The 22,264-nt window shown below is 31.7% G+C and overlaps 1 protein-coding gene across 1 annotated transcript in view; it reads right to left on the reverse strand.

Moving 5' to 3' along the window:
- LOC129230974 (transmembrane protein adipocyte-associated 1-like) overlaps nt 1–22,264 on the reverse strand; it is a 40,244-nt gene that overhangs the window by 12,740 nt on the left and 5,240 nt on the right. The window contains exons 2-10 of the mRNA XM_054865212.1: nt 17,314–17,585; nt 12,564–12,696; nt 8,663–8,752; nt 7,649–7,721; nt 7,464–7,543; nt 3,895–4,008; nt 3,736–3,796; nt 3,509–3,611; nt 3,314–3,394 (exon numbers count right to left, since the gene is read on the reverse strand). Of these exons, the coding sequence (XP_054721187.1) occupies nt 3,314–3,394; nt 3,509–3,611; nt 3,736–3,796; nt 3,895–4,008; nt 7,464–7,543; nt 7,649–7,721; nt 8,663–8,752; nt 12,564–12,696; nt 17,314–17,507 (929 nt within the window). The 5' untranslated portion in view covers nt 17,508–17,585. The remainder of the gene's footprint in view (nt 1–3,313; nt 3,395–3,508; nt 3,612–3,735; nt 3,797–3,894; nt 4,009–7,463; nt 7,544–7,648; nt 7,722–8,662; nt 8,753–12,563; nt 12,697–17,313; nt 17,586–22,264) is intronic.

The following is a 22,264-nucleotide window of genomic DNA, read 5'->3' on the forward strand; positions in this document are numbered from 1 at the left end:
GACAACAGGAACCATCCGTCCATCTAATGAACATCCAATCCAGCTCTCGAGCGTGGACCTTCAATGGTCCTGTTTGTTAGGCCTTTTCACAGCAAAAAACAACTTGATTTAAACTCTCAATTTTAGAGAGAAAATCCCTCACTTAAAAACTCATCTCAAGGCAACAACTGGAACATGCCCGCATTTCTAGCTGGGCTCAACGACAAAACTTCCATCATTTAAAAAGAATCCACTATACTACGTGGAACTCCGGAGCACACAGCTCCCAGGCACAATCTCAGCACCTCAGAAAAACATCGGACTGCAGTCACAACATAGTAAAACAAGAGGTGAAACAATAAGAGAATTATTGATTGAGAGTTCACACTTAAATAGCATTCCCTATCTCCCTACACGATGGCGTGACGTATATCAAAAAGCATGCATAAATTACATTCAGGAAACAACTCAACACAGTTTACAGTTTAAAACTAAATTCTTTAAAATTGTTTCCCACATGCATACAGCAAGAATCTACGCAACATCTTTCCTATGACGTCACATCATCGTGGCGGGTCAACAAACGCATGCAGGGAATGTTGGCTCTGGGAAACGATTCGAGCGCCGGTAAAATAACGGGATGACTTTCTAAGTTCGAAAAAAAGAAGGAAGTAAGTTCTGGAAACTTTTCTAATCCTTCTAAAACTTTAGGAATTTCTCCAAGAAAAAAAAAAATAATGGCTCTAGGCCAACAGATCTGGGTCAGCGGTAAGACCCCACTCGTTTTTGTGGATCAAGGGGTGAAAATTAACCAAGAAGTCTACTGTCGCAAAATTCTTGAGGCTGTTGTGCTTCCCTGGGCTCAGCAGCACTTCGGCAATGCGAATTGGACGTTTCAACAGGACTCGGCGCCTGCTCACAAGGCAAAAATGACGCAATATGATGCAGGACCCATTTTCCAGATTTCATCTCGTCGGCGGAATGGCCGCCCTACTCGCCGGACCTCAATCCAATGGACTACAGCGTGTGGTCCATTTCAGAGGCTAAGGTCTGTGCTAAGCCCCACAAAAATTTTTAGGCGCTGAAGCAATCCTTGCGCCGGGAATGGGCTTGATTGTTGCCGGAGGACCTGCGGCCCATCGCTGAAAATTTCACGTCACGTCTGGACCAATGTATCGCTGCCGGAGGAGGCCACTTTGAAACAGGCTGAATATGTTATGACCATCGGTCCATGCTATTGTTATTAATTGTTACATTTGTTAAAAAAAATTTTTTTGATAAAATTATACAAAAAAATTAATTTGCCATTTTTTTGCCGCACCCTGTAATGGTGGGGCTTTGATTCTTTGCCACTTTCTTATTTTTTAGATATACACCATGAAGTAAAGCATATAATGGTATATTTCAATGGCATAAGCCTCTGCGTATCGGACAGGATCCAAAAAAATTTCCTGTACCTACCTTTTAAATATTACAGTACACTCTCAATTATCCGTGGAATAGGGTGGCATGGTAACCGCAGATAATCCCAATAATAGGTAAAAACGATATTTAGTGTATGCAATTGCTAAAAAATATTAACAACACTCACATACATTTAAATCATAACTAAAAACATTGCTGCATTGTATTTACTAACATTGAGTGAAAAATGTATGTGAAATCTAAAAGCAAACTATAACACAATAACAAGTTTTTAAAAAAAAATGTGAAAGTACTTGCGGATAATCCAACCACAGATAATCGGGAGTTTACTGTAGAACTAAATTAGTACAATTTTATACGTGGACACTGAATTTAATGTAGGAACTGGAAACTAAAACACTATTTTGGAGAATGAACAACGACTATCGTAAAGTCTCATAAAGCGTAGCATAGCCAACTACCGAGACTTACATCATTGAAATATACCATTATATGCTACAGTTCAACAGTATATGTCTCAAAAACGGGAAGTTGCAAAAAAATTAGACTCCACCATCAGATTCAGGGCCCTCAATATATATATATAAAAACCATGTTCAAAATTTTTTTCTGGACAAACAAATTCATACCATCCTTACATTAGCAGTAATTTTGTGCCCATTATATGCTTACAAATTTCAACTCAGGACAATTTGCAGTTTAATCCATAGTTTCAATGCCAGATTTCTTTTTCATGTTGGACTACACTTAAAGAGGGAAAATAGGGGGAAATTACTTTTACATTGCCCATAATGTTTTGGTGATGAAAATTTGTAAAATCAGCACAAAATGATTTGCTATTAAGTTGGATAATACATACCGATTTTGTCATATGATAGAGTGAAGAATATATTGAAAAATAAAATTTTCTGCAATTTCTGAAATGATCCAACACAGGGGTTGGACGCTTGAAATTAACAATTGAATCAGTAAATGCATCTATTTACAACAAAATCTTGGGGGAAAGTTTAAAGCCAGCTATTCAGAATCAACAAAAAGGTGCAGTAAGTAGCACTTTTCAACAGAATCCCTGATGGAAGATATCCTCCTAAATTTTCCTTGCTATACAGCAAAATTGGTACACACAATTACTTCTTAGTGAATGATTTTGTTGTCTACTTTAGAAGTTGTCATCTTCAGAACAATACAGGTATTTAGGAAGTAATTTTCTGACATTTTCCTGCCTTTATGAGCAGTCTTAAATGAAGAAGTCTGGCTTAAAGTCTTGGATTGGACTGGGATTAACCTGAATTGAAAATTGTTAGCAAATAATGAGCATAAAATTGCTGCTAAGAAGACTGATACTAAGATATAAGTACAGGAATACATTATTACTCTGGTTTCATGAAGTACATTTAGAAGTTGACATTTTATATGCATGAGCATTAAATAGCTTTCATCAGAGCTCATGGGGGAATATCTAAACAATGAAGTGTTTCTCATTGGTGCAATATGAATACAGTAATGTAGAATTTCCACTATTGCTTTGTTTCACACTTTGTTAAAAAAAAAAAAAAAAAAGATCACCTTTCTTCAGTATTCAAAATAATCAAGAGTAAACAATTTATCAATCCTAAAAACAAGTGATTGACATTGATTATACAACTGTTTTTTATCAAAATACCATTAGTGCATACAACATTCACATGAAAATCATTATTTGTATTTTTTCCTCCCCATTTTCTTGCAAGTGATGTAGTTTTTTTGTCTACCATTGTATATACCTATTACGCATCTCTATAGTAGGAAAGAAATGATTGAAAAATAAATTAAAATGTATACTGTACTTTGTAGCATTTGCATTAAATTAGATCAATGACACATTAAACACAAAATGGGATGTAAAATACAAAAGAAAAACTTAATATACCTGAAGAAATCAGCAAGGAATGTTCGGTAAACCAAAGGAGTGAATAATGTGAAATATATGTATGCTGTAACATCAACAACACTAGAAAATAAAAATTTTAATCAACTTGATTGATCTAGCAAGACAAATGCTTTAATCTTTGAGGAATAAAACCAGCATAAAGGTTTTATTAAATAATGTGTATTTAATACCAACCATAAACCAGTATCATCTCTGTAGTACAGTAGTCCACTTCCAACAGCCTGAGCTATGTTCAGTAAATCCAAAAATAAGATGTACCAATAAAATGATGGCTTGGCTTTAAAGGAAAGTACATAATTACAAAACTGGGAATAAAAAAAAACAATATATGCCTTTGGAAGATTAAATTCAAAGGTAAAAAGGCATAAAAATGAAAATAATAATAATAATAAAATTCTTACAAGGAAGAGCAAGTCTTTCACGTAATCTAGTCCAGGGTAAAATTAAAACTGTTATGTACACCTGCAAAAAAAATTGTAACAGAAATGAATTAAAATGCAATGAAATAAATACATGATTCCACAGTAAAATAAAAAATTATGTTTGCTGTAAAATCTTACCACACTGAAGATAACTGAACTGATGAACCAAAATAGCATTGATCCATGTTTGAATAGCCCTTTGTTAGTAGTCAGAGTTTGAAAATCATCAGTAACAGTAATTTCAAGAGCACCCTGAAAAATGAACAAATATCTCCAGGTAAAAACACTTGCATTTATAAGTTCAAAAAGTTTTTTTTTCTTTTTTTTTTAATTAAAAAAAATATCCTTTCTGAAAACTTAAAAAAAGTTCCTCAATGTTTATGCTCATATATATTCACTCTGACTCACTGGATTTCTCGGCTGATGGGTCCTTAATTGAGTACAGTAGAACGTTGATTATCCAAGCTAATTGGGACCACTAGTGCCTCGGATGTCGAAAATCTCGGTTAATAGAAACTTTGCATAAAAACCTCTCAGGATCTCAGACTTTTAATATGCAATAGAATATTTTAAAAGATAAAAATGGACCATGTAAAAAGCAATGTTTTACAGTCAAAAAACTAAAATATAACTTGCAGTAAATTTTAAAAAAATATTTATTATTTATTAATTTTTTACAATGTCGAGTTAAATATTGAAAGATGCATTTAAAGAAACAAACTTCTAGAAAATATTCTTAGTTTCAAATTTAAAACTCTTTATTAATTATTAAATTAATTTTTTTTAATAGACTTAGTTATCGGCTCGGTTAACAGAAACCTCGGTTAATCGAAGCTCGGTTAACCGAGGGGGTTCTACTGTATTTTCAATCTAAAAAAATACTATGTAGCCTATATTTAATGTATTTAACATATTTTTATCAAATTACTAAAACATCGCTGGGGCGGGGGGAAGCAACGAAAATGAATGAATATAAAATGACTGAATTGGATTTTAAATTTAAAGTTTCTTTGTACAATATTGTGTTTATGAGGCATTTTGAAATCACTTCAAATTATAGTAAACAAAAAATGAAGATTCTATACTTGAGTAAATGAATAAAATGTGATTTAGTAATTTACTTGAAATATAATTCCTTAAAAAAAACATTCATTTTCTTGAGCACAGAATTCATTAATTACATTTACAACTCATTTCTTTTAAGTTTTAGCAGAAAAGAGTCGACCAGTAACAGAATTTTGGGCCCTATCATTGTTGTCTCAGACTTTCCACTAGGAAAAAAAAACTCATATTTTTTATGGACAATTTTTAAAAAATAAAATAACATAAAAATTGATATTATTTAAATGCAATTGAGGAACTCATAACAAATAACATCCCATACATAACTTTTAAAATCCAACTTTTAAAACAATTGAAAAATTCACAAGATGCAAAATAATTAAAATTTAAAACACTGCACAAAACTTTTGGCGAAGCAAGAGCTGGATGTTGTCAAGTTTTCAAAAGCAATATATTTATTAAATGAGTTATTAACAACAAAAACTCAATGAAGTGGAAGTCTTAATTAAATCAATCATTCAGGGGCAGATTGGTTCCCACAATAGGGCGCCAATTTTGGCCTCCAAAGGGCACAAAAAAGAAAAAAGGTTAAAAAAAAAGATGGTACACAGGTTTACGAGTTTAAAGAAAAGAAGAAGAAAGTGAAGTAAAGTTGCACTAGTTTGTGAGAGCAAAAAAAAAAAAAAAAAAAAAGGAAGTTGTATCAAAAAATAAAAATAATAAATTTAATTTAAAAAAATTTTTGAATAAAAAAGGTGTTCAGACTTGAGGGCACATTGGCCGCGGCCGATGGGCCGGCAGGGCCAGTCCACCCTGCAATCATTTCAATGCATTAAAAGTAATCGGATTTTTTATTTTAAAAATTGGATTTTCATAAGATACAAATAAAATCTGAGAAACTCAGCGAAAAACAGCAGCAAAAATTTTTTTACGAGTTTATTAAATATGCCTTATAAAAAATAAATTGTAAAATTCAAATACCAAGGTTTTTCAAGCACTTAAAAATGAAACTTTTTTTTTCAAGCAGTTTTCAAGGTTTTTTAAAAGCATACGAACCATGTAATTACTTCGTCATTAGAACAATGTCAGTGTCTCAAATAAGGAATTACAGTAAAACCTCGTTCAGTCGTCACTCAAGGGACCAAAAATATTTGACCACTTATGCAGAGTGACTACTTTTGTGGAGCGGGAAATTATGTAAGAAAAAAAACCTCCTTACAATTTACTGAAACACTTTCATGAATAGTTGTAGAGTTCAGTAAGAAAGACAATAGCTTATGAAATCAACATCTATGAATTAGTGGAAAGTTAAAAAAGAAAAAAAAACTCACTATTATAGTTACCATGTTTGATTTTCTCTTAACACTAGAACTACAGCGATCTTTTTATATCTAGAAATACGGTGGGGGTCATTTTGACCCCTGAGAAGAAATCTGCAGAGTTACCTACAGAATGTTAAATATTTTTAAAAATTATTTTGAAATTATCATATTTATAACAAATGCAGTTTATTAAAACAAAATGGAGATTTTCAGGGTACATAATGAAATATTTAAAAAAAGTTTAAAATGCCCTTCAAAAAAACCAGCGCTGTTTCAGTTGCACATCACAAGCTAGTGGCTAATGTTTTCTTTTATGCAAAAAAAAAAAAAAAAATTTAATGCTTCGAGTTCATAAAATGTTATGTTCTAAAAGACATTTTTGAGTTTCTGCTCTGTTTCAGCATCAGTAAGTGTATTCACAGTTCTTTTTTTCTCAAAAGGGTCAAAATGACACCTGCTCGCAATTTTAATTGAACCCCTTTAGTTTGGGTTTAAAGGCATTACAATTTTCTTAAAAACTTTTTATTATTACACGGCACAATGATTTAGGAAAAGTCAAGGAAGGATTAAGCTTTTTATGAAAATACAGATAAGCAGTTAGCAAAAAGAGTTTGATTGGGGTCAAAATGACCTGTCCCGTAATTCTAGTGTTAAAACAATTCATCAATGTTGACTGATGAAGCTGTTGGTTACTGAAAATAACTCCCGCTTTTAACACACTTTTCAAGTCTTAAATTCTGCATCTGTTGCACCTTGAACGGATGTTAAATACTACCAAACTTTATCCAGGTATTAGATTTTGCCAGTCTTGCTGGGTTGAGTCTGATTTATATTCTTGACACAGGCAATGTTGCACCAAGAAATATACTGTGAATGACCAGAAGCGAAGAGCAAAATTTCAAGGAAAAATGACTATCACACAGCATTTCAACTTAGTCCGACGCGATTTTCTAAGATCTAATAAGAAAAGAGAATTTTAAAAAACAACTTTTGAGTGACTAGTTAAATGGAGGAAAATTAAATTTGGTGACCAGTAAAGGAGGATCATTTTACATTACTGTGAATGAGATCTTGTCGTGACCACAGGAAAATGACGACTTAAACAGAGTGACCACTTATCCGGTTGACTATTTATTGAGGTTTTACTGTATTTCACAAAATAGGTGCTTGCACATTGGTTTTTCAACAACGCTATGATGCGGCATATCTGATGAAAGAGATATTTTTTTCTATCAAATTTTGCAGAGTGTGGTGCTTATCTCCCACAAAATGCAGCATTATTTTTAAAAAAACTGCAGTTGTGAAATATAACTTTGTTCTTACCTGAATACCAGAATAAATAAATGACAAAAGTGAAGTTACAAAAAGTATCCTTCTTATACTTGTTTGACTATCCAAATGACCTGAAATTAAAAAAATTTATATTATATAGATTTCGACTAAGAGTTTGTTACATAATAAAATATTAGGCAAAAACCATTCTTAATTACAACAATAAAAATACTTACCAAATGCTAGACCGAAAATCAGTACACTAATTTCTGTTGCTAGTAGAAAGCAACGAACAACAACCCACAGTACCTAAAATAAATACATGACACACAAAAAATATCAAATTTAAACATATAGAATGGTTAAAAGGATAAGATTTAAAATATAAATGATGTTGTTACTTGGATAGTATTTTACTGTTAATAACATTTTACATTTTAAAAGGGAGATTACTTTAAGGCAGGTTTGGCACATGCAAAAACTGACAATTAAATTTCAGTGACAATATCTGAAAAAAAAATTATGAACACCGCTAGTAGATGCAATCATTGTATTTGAGTTTGAGAGTGCATGGGCTGATAGTAAAAATTAGAGAATAGACGATTCTGACTGCAATAGACAAAATCAAAATATTACTAAATTCATAAACCAAATAAAAATCAAATAATTACTAAAAGTTAAAATATAAAAATAAAAAATATTACTCAAATTTTGACGCCTTTGATAAATAAACAATGATCACCAGTTGAACTCCTGTCAAAGTTCCAGGGAACCCTAGGATTTCACAGAACCCAGTTTGAAGATATTTGATGTAGAGCATAGAAGAGTAGTTTTTGTTTGATTTTGTTGAAACAATTGTAATTTTCACCCTCCTAATCTTAGGTTATGAAACGAAGCAAAAAGCAAGCAAAGTGTTGTCTGCAATTGGTTTGTTTAGTAGCAATTGTTAACCCTATAATGCATTCTGTAGCCATTTAGCAACACTTTATATTTTGTATTAAAAAATAACCTGTCATAGAAGTAACTGAAAAATACTCTAAGGAAAAGTTTTATTTAGCTAAAACAAAATATTACAAACAAAAGACCTTACTTTTGGAACAACCCTCACATATTTTTAATTGACTAACATCACATTACATCTCAAAGTTATGAATCAGTTAAACCTCAGATAGACTAAGGCCAAAAGTTTTTATTGAATCATTTCCATTAAAAGAATAACCACCACTACAAAGTAATGAAAAAATACTCACTTTATCAGTTATGTCTCCAATGGGAACTGCAGCATTGACTGTCATTGCAACAACACAACGTAATATACTAACAGCAGCATTTATTGCAACCTAGGTAAATATGTTCTTGTCAGGAAAAAATATATTGGTTCTATCAGATATTTGTATACAATTTTAGAGACATAATACAGTCATTGTTTGTTGATTGTTATGTCATGCAGTTGTGGAACACAGGGATACGACTACCTCAGAAGGAGGGTGCACTAAGACAACACACCGTAAATTTTTTATTTTCAAATAGAAAAACAACAAATATTCACATTACAAGAGAGAGGAAATAAGACCCATTGCATTGGTTGGAATTGAACAAATGACCTCAGACATACATAGCAAGTTTTTTAACTACACAGCCACTGAGGCATATTTACAATAAAAATATTTAACACCTTACCTGCTATATTTAAATCCCCTTGTACCCAGATGAAACATAACTTTTTCAAATATGAGAACTTGGGGCAGAGTTTGAAAGAGGGATTACATTTTAGGGCAAGGCTATTTTCCTTTAGAGCAGATTTTAGAAGGGGCTCTTATTATTTAAATGGGGAATTTACAATTTTCAGAAAACAGCTATGTATTTAAAGATGAAAATGATAAAAATAATATTAGTTATTAAATTACTAAAGCAATTGTAGCAGCCTTATTGAATATTAGGTTCATTTTTATCATTATTTGAATTGCAAAAATATTATTCTTTCAAAATTAAAATTAACAAATTTTGCAAATAGATGTTACTTTAATGTTTGTCTGTGCTTAATTTATTGTAACTTGTTATTTTTTTTCCATTTATTTTCACTAAAAATTACCATACTTTTTGAAGCTACCTGCATGCCATTTCCCCCTGCTTTGCACCATTTAGTATTATGCCAAGGGCTTGGCAAAAATTTTAAATAAATTTGCTGTGTTGGCACTATTTTCTGTTTAGCTCTGTTGCTACATGCTGTCTAAGCTGTGAATTTGGCTTAGGGTATTACTGTATTTGGAAGCATATATATGTGCTTAATGTTGTGTTTATAGTGTGATTTGCTAAATTGCTGTAGATATTTTAGCATTTGTGAATGACCTGTAAATTTTTTTTTTTAAATTCTGTGCTTTTAATGGATTGGGTTTGCTACAGAAATGAAAACTTTGACATATATATGCAGTTTTCAAAACATTGAAATCTTTACTTGCCATACTTTGACTGAGACACAAAATATTAGCAAAACATCGTTAAAAAAGTAACCATAATTCTACAAAGAGACTTGTTTTTCAAAAATGCTATCATGCTTACATTGCTTTAGTTTTCATTTCTTAACTCAATTTGGTCACGTAATTTTATATTACTTATTATTATGCACATTTCTGATTGTGCTGCTCCCTCTTATCTATGCATCTTATAGAGTAAATAATCATAAATGAGTGAACAACATTGAAAAGCTTAAATTACAAAAAGCATTGAAAGAAAAATAGTCAAATTAGCTACTATTATAAACTTTGCTACATTGGGAAAAAGCATGGTATGGTACACTCTATGTTAATGCAGGGGACCCTTGGGGGTTATGCATAGGGAGAAGGTGCAATGGAATTAAGATACCAGTTGCAGGGTAAGTCTTCAGCTCCACACAGCTGATCAAAATACTTATTTTTCTATCTCAGCTATTTACAAGGGCCTATTCAGCTCAATATGGAATGGGAGCATGCATCATTTGGGCGATCAAGGTGATCAATTGCCTCCCCCCCCCCTCCCCACATTTTACAAACAATCTAATTAAGTAATTGTATATGTATTTTGTCCCCACAAAATATATCCAGTTTATAAATCCCCCCCACCCCACCCTCTTCCATAAATTTCTGAAATGACTAACCCAAGAGAGGGACTTTTCCAAATGTAATGTTGTGTAAATTGTTTGGGCTGCTAACTAAATATTTGAAATTTCATCTCCAAGCATCTGCTAAAATCCTTCTCACGCTTTCTGTCGCAAAAATTATTTCTAAAAATACCTTTTATCCTTCTTCTGGTGATCCTTTTGTCTTCTATAACATCTCTCCTATCAATTACTATCTACATTGATTTGGCTATTTTTAGCTTGCTTGGCGACTTCCAAGTCGTTTGTTTTACATTTAATATCCAGAGATTTTCAAAAAGGATTATTACTGTCTAATTCCCCCCCCCCCCCCCCCCCGCCATTTAAAAGAGGATTTTTTTTTCTCATTTGTACTGTGGAATAATTTTGAAGCTCTCTAACATTTAGGTGAGTCTTTTTTTTTTAATTAAGTTATCCGGTACTTCGGCTGCACTACCAATATATTTGTAGTTACTTTTTTCATCATACATGGTCTATTGGTAATACTATATGCAGGGGAGACTGGGGATACTTGATCCCCACTTTAGTTTTCAATTTTTTTTCTCTGTTGTAAATTATCAGTTTTTATTTATTTATTCTTATTTTTTTTAAGCTTTTTCTTTTTAATTGCGTGAACAATTGAAATTGTTATCTCTACCTGGCATTTTTTTTTCAGTTAAATTAAACAGCTAGCTTTGGTAAAATATTTTTTTTCAATTATTTGATAAAAGCATCATGCAACCCCACATCAAGGGCTACTTGATCCCTTCATGGGGATACTCATCCCAATGAGAAAATGGTAGACTTTTGATTAGATCAGCAATTTACTTATGGATTTTAGATTTCTACATAGTGTTTCTAAAAATTAACAATATTTCTAATTTTCTTTCTTAGATGATAATTGTGTAAACACAAAAATAACTTTAGTGTTAAATGAAACAGGACCTATTTAATTACATTTATTGCACAGGATTTTTTTTTTTTTTTAAATTTACTTTCAAATCAATGGGTAGTTGCAGTACATATTTCTCCAGTGAGCTTTTATGTATCTTGAAAACAAGAGCTAATTATAAGAAATCATTTACATATTCGTTTTTTCCGACCCAAAATTAGTGGAATTGACTACTTAAAATCAAGAAGCAGACAAAAAAAGTTTTTTGTTACCTAATGTCATACATACAAGTACAGTACACATTTCAAAAGTTGCATGTACACTTTCAACTTTTTTAATTGATAAACATTTTTGAAAACATCTTTTGCAGTTTCACCCATTTATGTATACACCTTTTAATTTCTTTTTAAAAGAAATGATTGATGGTTGAAGTAACATTAATTTTTAAATTTCCTTTTTCCATTTTATAGTATGCATATAAGATAGTAATTGTGGTCTCACATGTTATACTTTTCTCCACACTAAACCATTTAGTGTAATGCCTTAAGGTTGCCTTAATGTGTTCACCAAAAAGAATAAGTCGTGACTAACGTCGGAGATAGGCAGCTTAGAAGTCAACTGCATAATGGAAAAAAAAAACCTCTACATGATTTTTTTCCCATTTCTTTTTTAATACTTCACCTAAATGAACAGACAGTCACAGCACGACCTTCGTGAAAAAAGAAAAAATAATAATATAAATGCACATATTGCCTTGGTAACAGCAATTTTCTTGAAGATTTGTGTTTCATTTATGATGATTTTTTTTTTTTTTTTTCATTTTACTAACACTTTAATAACACAAAGTATTTTTGATTTGCATTTTATTGTTTTAAAATTGCTAGGAGAAATGATAAATTCCTTACAGAACTATCAGTAGCAGGCAACATCTGTTTGATGTTAGTCATGCTCTGAGTCAAATAAACCTATTTACTTGAATTTTAAAATATGTTGCACATGGGAAGAAATTTATTTAGTAGTTGTCCTTTTGATCTAGGTGAAGAGCAAATTGCAGAAATAGCTCCTTTAACAAGTTAATATTAAACATTTTAAATAGTAAATAACTATGGCTAGCCAAATGTATTTTGTTTAAAAAAAATCAACTTACCAGAATGTAAAAAGTAGAAAATATTGGACTGTTTGTTGCTCGCAACTTCAAGCGTGCTCTATTACATCTTGCAAGCATAAAAAGCAAGAACAGTATGTTAGGGATCAAAATTGACAGATCCCAAATTCTAATTCTAGAAAGAGAAAAACAAAATGAGCATCAGTATTTTTGCAACAGTATTTCATATTATAAATAACAAACATTAGAAGCTTAATTCTTATATAAATGCATAACAAGACCTCATAACAATGTTATCTGCACAATAAAATAACATTGCTTATGAAAACTAAATGTTTAATAACACTACTACTAATTTTGTTACAAGTCCAGATTCAAAATATCAAATTAATAGAATACAGCATTGTTGTTGCCAATCGCTATAACAAAAAATCCTGTTGCGAAAACATGCTAATATATTACAATAACCTCATTTATCAATCAAATGCACTAAATTATTAAAATAATGATATGTGAATCATCTAATCAAATTATTCTAAAAGCAATCAATTTTATCACTTTTACAACTGTAGGAATGAAATTTAAAAATCTGCTTTTGATAATTTAGGAGGTAAAAACTAAACACATTCACGCAAATATCAGTCTTAGAGAAATAAAATATTTTTGCAGCAAGAAAATTAGGTTCCAAGTTATTTTTAGAAGTACTACGGACAGGGCTGTTCACTTTTGGCCGAGCCAAAAAGATCGCCCGGCCCTTTTTCTTTTCTTTCTTTTTTGTTTAAACCATTTTTAAAAAGCCGGCTTTTATTAGAAAAAGCTGGCTTCTTTAAGAAAATAATTTTTTGGGGTTTTTTTATAGTAATTTAACCAAAATGAAAACTATCTTTGTATCCGTAATGTAATTACTACTGCATTAAATCAAATTCCATAAAACAAGAATAAAAATTTGGTAGTTTTTAAATAACCTTGGTTCATTACAAAAGAAAAAAAAACTTGCTCTATATTAAGAAATTAATCTAGTTGAATGGAATTTAAATGATTATATATAAAGAAATTTTAGTTAAATTCAAAAGATCACATGACACTGCAGCTGTCATGCCAGTCATTTGGTTCAGACTTTAAAGAACAATGCATTATACCATTTTGTTCAATCACCAAAACTGTTCCTTATTTTCTGACGAAAAGTAAAAACATTTTTAGAAAAATAGTTTCCTACATAAGAGTAAATATAAGAATATATGAGATAAGAAAACCAAGAAGACCAAAATGGTGAATTTAAATTCTTCCGAAATGATATATTATGTCATTTATTGTTTGTTTTCATATATATTAAGGTGCTATTTATAGCAGCAGAAATCTAAAATATGATGTTTAATGAATGCAGAATTTAGTTCTGTTTTACAAATACACATTAAGATTCATAAAAAAATAATAATAAAAATAAAAAAAACACAAACCCATTATTAAGACATGAAGAGTGGCACATTTTTGCATACAAGTGTTTTAAGGAAAAAAGGAAGCTATTTTCAGTGTTCAAGACACATTAGCTTATAGAGGATCATCCAACAAAAGAGTAAGAAATTTGTCTGAAATGAGTTTCAGTTTTTGTATCTTTATTCCTCTTATCATTTGACTTTCAGCTCATACTTTACTTATTATTGTTTTATTACTTCAATTGACATTTGTTAGCTTATAAAAATTTAGAGATCATTATTATGAAGAACATAGTACATGATTTATAAAAACCAAAAAAGACCAGCTTTTTTCAAAAAAATGGCCAAAAAAGGCCGGCTTTTTTAATAAAAGCCGGCTTTTTGGCAGCCCTGATTACAGAAAGGTAAAATTGTCATAGTGTTTTTAAAATTTAACTACAAACAAGTTTAAAAACTATCAACTTCACTGTTCTTTTATCATCTCCTGTGTTAAAAACGTCATTAACAAAGGAGACCAGAAACAGACGGAACAAAATTTTATTAACCCCCCCCCCCCATATATTTATACTTTCATGGAAACAATGCAAAAGTATATGATTTTTTTCTTTTAACTGAGACTTAAAGTTTTAATATAAAAATAATGCAATAGCAACTCAGGGGACACATTAAAAAGTCACCTACATCTAAAATTCTTTTTGTCTCATATAGCATTCTACGAAATGACACACATGAAAAAAAAAAATGGCTGTTTAGCATGAATGATTAAAAGTATATAAATGGCAGTTGTGGTCAATATTTAAGCAATGAGTTCTAATTATAATGTCAAGAATAAGGAGGGAGTAACACAGGCGACAAATGAGGAGTTTACTTTCAAAACGGATTATATCCACTTTTGGAAAAAAAAGTGTTTTTTTTTTTTTGTTTTTTTGTTTTCAGAATCTGTAGTATAAGCCCTACCGCGCGCGACCCATGCATTTCTTTCTTCTCAAAGTGGTTTATATTTACTGTTAAAAAATGCGTAAACATTAGTTTTGCCACCTAAACGGTGTATATCCATCCCCTTATTTCTCACCAGGTCTTTTACAGCAAAGTGGAACCTATCCCTTATTTGCCCCGGTCTCCACTCATTTACTTTCATACCAAAAGGGCACATATCCAAATTTGAGTTTGCCATTTCTAATTCAAAAGTAGTTCACAAATAAAATAGCGGAGCGAGGCACTGGCTGAGCATTTCCAATCAAGCATGATACCTGTCCGTATTAAGAGATTGCAGCATCTTGCGCCTTGTGCAAATCTGTTATCAGTTAGGTAAGTGCGACCTCAAATTGTGTATACTAAATTAATATTAAATAATTGATATTACTATTAAATTGTGATTAATTACTGATTAATTTGTGATCAATTGAGAAATTGTGATTGTTGAATATTTTGTTTCAATTTTAAAGTTTATTTCTGAAGAAAAGGCGTGTTTTTTTGCAAAAAGGGATGACATTTACTGTTTTACACCAAAAGGGAATACATCCAAAATAAAATTGGCAATTTAGGTCTGATAAAATTTAGGACAAATTTCTAGATTCATGCCAATAGTCACTTGTTATTCTTCCAAAACATGGTGTAAAATTCGAAATTCTAACAGTTAGTGTTTGTGCAAAAAACTTTTTTTCGTTTTGCCAAAAAAACATAAAACTGGATATAATCCGTTTTGAAAGTAAATTCTTCAAATATTAGGGGAGAAAAGAATTCCTTCCGTAAAATGAAAACAAATTTAAAACTGTACTACAAAAATATGTTAGTATAATATGTTTAAAAATAGTTGAAAAAGAAATATAACTTTTAAAAATATATGGCTCAGAAATGAAAAATTGCTGCTGGAACATTGCTTTTTTATTAATTTTAAGACAAATTACAATAACCCTAAAGGTCAAGACTCACTGTCGCCACTCACCACGTGGCGACCTAGTTTGAAAAAGTGGCAACCTAAAAAAAATGTCCTCAGTCGCCATTTTCCCACCTGTTGTTCGTAGAAAAGAAAATCTTTGGTTGAACAAGAATTAGGCACAAACTCCAGACAGTGGAAGAAAACAAATCGCTTTGGAAGCATATACCCAGGGCCAGATTTAAGGGAGGGCAGGCGGGGCTACTGCCCCGGGGCCTCCACAACAAAGGTGCCCCAACAATAAAAGTTTTACAAAATATCCTAACTTTCACGGGTCACCAAATTTTACGTTTTTTCTCCCCTATAAATTACAATAATAATAATATAAAAAAAATAAATAGCAGTAACTTCAGGATGTATTTACTATTAAAGTGCTGATCGAAAATATGGGATAGATAAATATATATCAAAGTAGCGGATATTTTCGAAAATTTGATGATCTTTTCAAACCCTGATTAGGGGTGTCCACTCCTTCGTTGCCCCGGGGCCTCCACACTTCCAAATCTGGCTCTGCATACACCTGAGGATAAATATATCAAGGAAGATTGTTTTTTGACCAGAACGGCAATACAGTTATATATTGTCGTTCTGGTCCAAAAAAAATCCCCCCCCCTCCAACCTAAAAGAAGCGGAATTTCGTTTACTCAAAAACATGCAAAAAAGTATTCCCGAAATTTAAACTGTCAAGCTTATGAAGAAATAATGACTTTTCACATTCAGGGGCCCCCCGATGGGAGATCACAGTAATCTTCCAAAAATTTCCTTATTTGGCAAATTTTGCTGACGATTTGTCAAATTTGGAGATAATATTGCAACATAGATTCTTTTTTCTCTTCTTAAATTTTAAAATTGTTTTTTAATCATGCCTAACTAAATAACAAAAATATAAATAATGTAAAAAACAAAATGAACGTCAATCCCTCAAGAAACCAGTACTGAATAAACTTGAGAATAGCACTAAAAATCTTAGTAAAATCCAATCTTGTTGCGACTTTTGGCCAAACGCAACAATACTTTCTGAAGTCGACACCCGCTTTTCGTCTTCACTTACTGTTTTTCGTTGATCTGTTGCTATGATTGCAAAACATTTAATTTTCCTAAGAAAAAATTGTCTCTGTCCTTGAAGAATGAAAGAATGCCAATATTTTACTCTCAAGATTAACAAATTAATTTAAAAAATGTATGGTTAAAGCGAAATTTGCCGCCCCTGAAAATTTTGCCGCCCTAGACAGCTGCCTACTCTGCCTATTGGAAAATTGGGCCCTGGTGATACTGCTTATTTCCTACACTGAATATTGCAATATATATTTTTTTCCAACATTGTTTCAAATCACCAATAAGGATTATTTGCATAAAAAGCATTTGGCGAAGGAAGGGGGGGGGGATCAAAAACTATATTGAAAAAAATGTTAACACAACATACCTTGTATTTAAAATTTCTTTGTATAAAACCAATTTACATATATTTTCTTCAATAATTGGCGCAGAAGTCCCATTTATTTGTAAGTCATGCCACCTAGATTGATGAAATGGCCACATATCAGACAATAATCTATGATTAAAAAGAGGAGTTTTTTCAGTAGTTGACAAAAGAGTTTGATCCAGTTCTTGATCCATGAAATTAAACGTAACTCAAATGTTTTTTGAGTTGTATTGTCTACAAATGGAGTTATTTTCTATCATCCATTTTTCCACCTAAAAAGAAAACAAATAGATATAAAAGAAAACTAAAGATAGTGCATGACTTAATTCATTAAAAATTGATTTCCATGCATTATAAGTTGATCCCTGCATTTATACTATTGCCTGGATGAGTAAAAAATTATCTTAAAACATCATTTAAATTTCACATAATTTTACTTACGAAAAAAAGCAAAGATACAGAAAAAAAGTTAATTCTGGACTAATATGATAGAATAAATTGCCGTAGTCAAAGACACTTTACAGAGTTTGCATTAAGATGCATGATTTCCACAATTCAGCATTTGCATGAAATTTTTTTAGCTTCCTCGCATGTGAATATTTCTCCCAGTCTGATTTCAAGGGTCTGAGTAACTTCAGTGTAGATCTTACCATAAATTTTATCTTATTACCAGTGCAGGATCTAGGGGGAGCAAGCCAGGCACTTGCCCCAGGCGGCGAATTCACCCTACTTGAATGTTTTTCCACTGAAACTAGAGATAAAAGTTGAAGAAAGATAAGCAAGGGTAGCAGTTTCATGTTTCTACCTCAGCTCAGAAAAATTGAAGGTGCAGCACTGCTGTTACTAGTTTTGCTAAATTCATTTTTCAAAGTACATGTTCTTAAACATTTAAAATTTTATTTTAAAATCAAGTTTTTGAGCAATCACGAATTGCTTTTCGTTTTTAGTTGAAGGTTGAATGACGTCTGCTTGATTTTATTTTTTCTATGTTTAAAATGCAGGTGTCCCCAGAAGCAGAAACTTTCAAGTCAGTCTGCGACACTGTTTTGGGCAGTTGAAAATAATCTGCAGCATTATTATTAGTTTTATTTTAAGTTTTCATAAAATACACAAGTCCCTTGAAAGGTCAAGATTCAGATATGTTCCAACTTGCCAGTGGACACTAGACCCGAAAAACTTAGTGGCCCCCACCATCACCGAGTTTTAAAGTATAAAAAGGATAAGGGGGAAGAGGTCACTACTTTATCAATAAATAAATAAATTAGTGAATGAGATGTTGGCAGGAAACTGCATTTTAGATGAATGTTTTGGTTTATAGGAGAACTTCCAAAGCAATGACGATCAAATACAATTGTGCAGATAACAATTCATTTCTCATGAAAATGATTTTAAAAAAAACATGATTTATTGTATATTTTCTGTTACCTTCAATAGTTTGTATTGAAGTAAACTGATCAAAACTTGATCCGATTCTTTTTTTGGGAACTTAGCCAAGTAATAGTCTCATCTATTTAAAACTTGCGAATGACCAAACATGGCGTCTACGCGAAAAATTCAATGATTATAAATAGAATTTTTTATTATTCGTAAAGTAGTAATAGAGAGAGATTCAAAATCCTTGAAATAATCAGTTTTTAGCACATTAGCCTCTAAATCAATGAATATAGAATAATATTGTAAAGATAAAGTTTTGCATTTTTCAAGACAATAATTAAGAATTATCCGAAAAAAAATGGCACATTTTGCACAATTTTCAACAGCATGAATTGCAATAAACATCCAATTCCGTTTATGAAAACGTAGGCACTTAAAGAGTCTTGCGTACCAACATCTTGGGAATGACCAAACATGGCGACTACGCCAAAAATTAAGAACTTAATTTCTGAATTTGTTGCTAAAAAATAATTTAAAAATAAAAATCCTCTTGAGACTACATTTAAGTTGAAGAGTTTTTAGCGCTTTTGCATCCAAAGCAATGAGGATAAGGTGAAATTTTAAATATAAAATTTTTCATTTCTCAAGAAAACTATTTTAAAAAATCCAAAAAAAAAAAATTTTGCTGCACATTTTAAGTCATTTTTATTAGTTTGCAGTTAAATGAAACATCCAATTCTCCTTTGCTTTGGAAAATGTAGGCACTTAAGCATCTCTTATCTACTTCGATCTTATGAATGACCAGATATGGCGACTATGTTTTAGCTGAAATGCTGAAGCATCCATTGCTTTTCCGGTGAAAAAACGAACTCCGAACGCTCTTTTTGAAAAGTTGCATTTCTTTTTCTTTCTTTTATTTATTAATTTTTTCTTTCTTTTTGTTTTTTGGTAAAATTATCTGCATGCCGCTGAAAAATCTGCGACGCACGTCTCGTGTCTCGCAATTTCTGCTACCGGGCAGGTGTCCATTAAAGATGAGACGGGCTCAGCCTGAGCTTGGACTCAAACTAAGATATTCAATCGTCAATCTCCAAACAAATTCAAAGCAAATAAACATTATCATTCAGTGAGAGAAAAAAAAACATTTCAATCAGTTCAATCATTGAACATTTAACCCCCCCCCCCCCAAAAAAAAAATTAATGCTTATTTATAATAAGTTTTTTTGTGATTAATTTCATTATGCCATACAGTACACATTTATGTAATACATTTGTAGTGGAACATTTTGAGAAAATTAAGAAACTTTTGTTAATGAAGGATATTTAACATAACAATTTTCATTAACAGAGAGATTTAAAAAAAAAAAACCTTTTTGAACCAATCGCAGTTGCAATTTTGTTGTGAAATAACAGAGGAGACTAACGTGTCATTACATCATGTCAGACTGTAGAAGGCTCAATTTTTGATACAAGAAAGCTTCCCTCGGGCTCGGATTTTGGTCTGAGACAATATCATCCGGGCTTGGTTACAAGTTTTCAGGCTCAGGCGGGCCTGAGCTCTCAAAAATGAGCACGAACTCTTCTCTAGTGTCCATGTGCCTTGGAATGGAATCATTCATTAACGGCCTTCTCAACTCTATATAATCCTTTTTACGCGATAACAACATCCATCCCCTGGTATTCATTTGAATTTTGTCATCTTGAATTAAAATTATGGTTGCGATACAAGCCATTAATAGAAATAAGAAACCCAATGAGTAGGGTTCAATTGCAATTCGTGATTGCAAAAAACATAGTTTGAATCCAAGAGCTCAAAATTCAACTAATTTTTTGCATTATTTTTTCATAATGCTTGATTATATGCATTACTGACCTTTTCTAAATTTTTTTTAGAATACCTTTGGAAAAAAAATCATACTTGAACTTCAGCTTTTATAATGTTTTACACTTCATTGATTGATTAATAGATTTATTTTTTTTAAAAAACTTAATACAATGCTCATACTCAAAAGTAGAAAACTGCCAAATTTATGATGTAAGTCACATAACATTCACTCGAGCTACAGAAAAATTCCGCTCAAATGTGTAAGAAAAGGATAAAAACAAAATTATCAAAGCTACCATGCTTTTCTGAGAATGTAAAAGATTAGCCAAGTGCTGTTGTTCTACATAGTCAAGCAGCAAATGGTCAAATTTTAACATTTATGCTATTTTTGTGTTAGAATTACGGAAATTAAGTTTTTCTGAAAATATATACTGGCACCAGAAAAACAAATTTGGAAAGGAGTTTTGAGAGTTGCCAACCTTGAAATTTATGCACGGGGCTAGGGGACAAATGCCTCAACCATCGTTTCGACCTTGCCGCGATATCGGGGCAATTTTATTTGTCCAGCGATCGTCTGCAAAAACGCCTATGTCTTATCCTTGTTCCCAGAATTTCACCCTGAAAACAGTCCCATAAACAAAAGGGGAAGCAAATACCGAGGCAAAGAGGAGATGAGATTCTCAGAATTCAAACAAGCTTATCAGTAGGAAACAAAGCCATGTTCTTCCTTCTACTGAGAGTGGGTTTTTGAAAGGTTGTGGGAAGGAGTAGGGTCCTCTGGGAAGGGAGAGATCTTTGTTTCATTCCTTCCCATCCTTGATCTTCTGAGAATCAACAATGAGAGAGGGAATAAGACATTTTCCTAATATTTCAGTCCTTTGTGTCCGTTTTTCGTTTGCACGTGGAAATTAGGCTTAGCTAATTTTAGCACATTGCTAGAGATTGTGTAGCAATCTTTTTACATCTGTTTCTGGAAAGTTAACTTCTGATTGTTTCCTAAGAAGAACATAGTACAGAGCTTACTGGGTTAAAATGCAAGGGAATTTTTTTAATATCTTGGATTTTTAACCCCCATCCCCAGCCCCCCCCCCCCCCTAAAAAACCATTTCATATAGAAACATATCGCATTGACAGGGAGTTCATTCAATTCTCTCCTTTTTGCTAGTATTTTTATTATCTTTGTATGTGTGTGTGTGTGTGTGTGTGATTCATATAACAGATTATTTAAAACACTTATTGACATAATAAAAAGCATACTTTTGACATACTCGTGCTTTTTTCTAACAAAAATGATCTTGCACTGTTTCTTTTTCTTTTATAAATATTATACAATTGATTTTTAAAAAAATTACAAAATTAAAATGCCAATACATTAAATTTTCACAAAAATTGTCTGAGATAAAAATCTTAGCTTGGTCCAAGCTGCTTATGCATTGCATTTAGGAGCACATACATCTGCCAACACATTTGTGTTATGAATTTGAACAACTCCAAGACTAGGAAATAGAGCTCAAATGAAAACTTTTTAGTTTTGCAACTTGCTACCACTGCATTTTTGAAGTGCTGCATACAGTATTTTAAGTTAATTATTCTATTTGAAGTGTAATATATTTAAAAAAAGGAGAATTTACACTCATCACGATTTTGATGTCTACTAAAATACTTAATGGCACAATGCACATTACTAGGCAGTTTCTTTGGTAGGAAGGGGAGATCAGTAATTAAATACTCTTCTTCTTAAATTAAAATTCA

This window comes from Uloborus diversus, chromosome 10, assembly GCF_026930045.1.
Source record: "Uloborus diversus isolate 005 chromosome 10, Udiv.v.3.1, whole genome shotgun sequence".
In the NCBI taxonomy this organism is placed as follows: Eukaryota; Metazoa; Arthropoda; class Arachnida; order Araneae; family Uloboridae; genus Uloborus; species Uloborus diversus.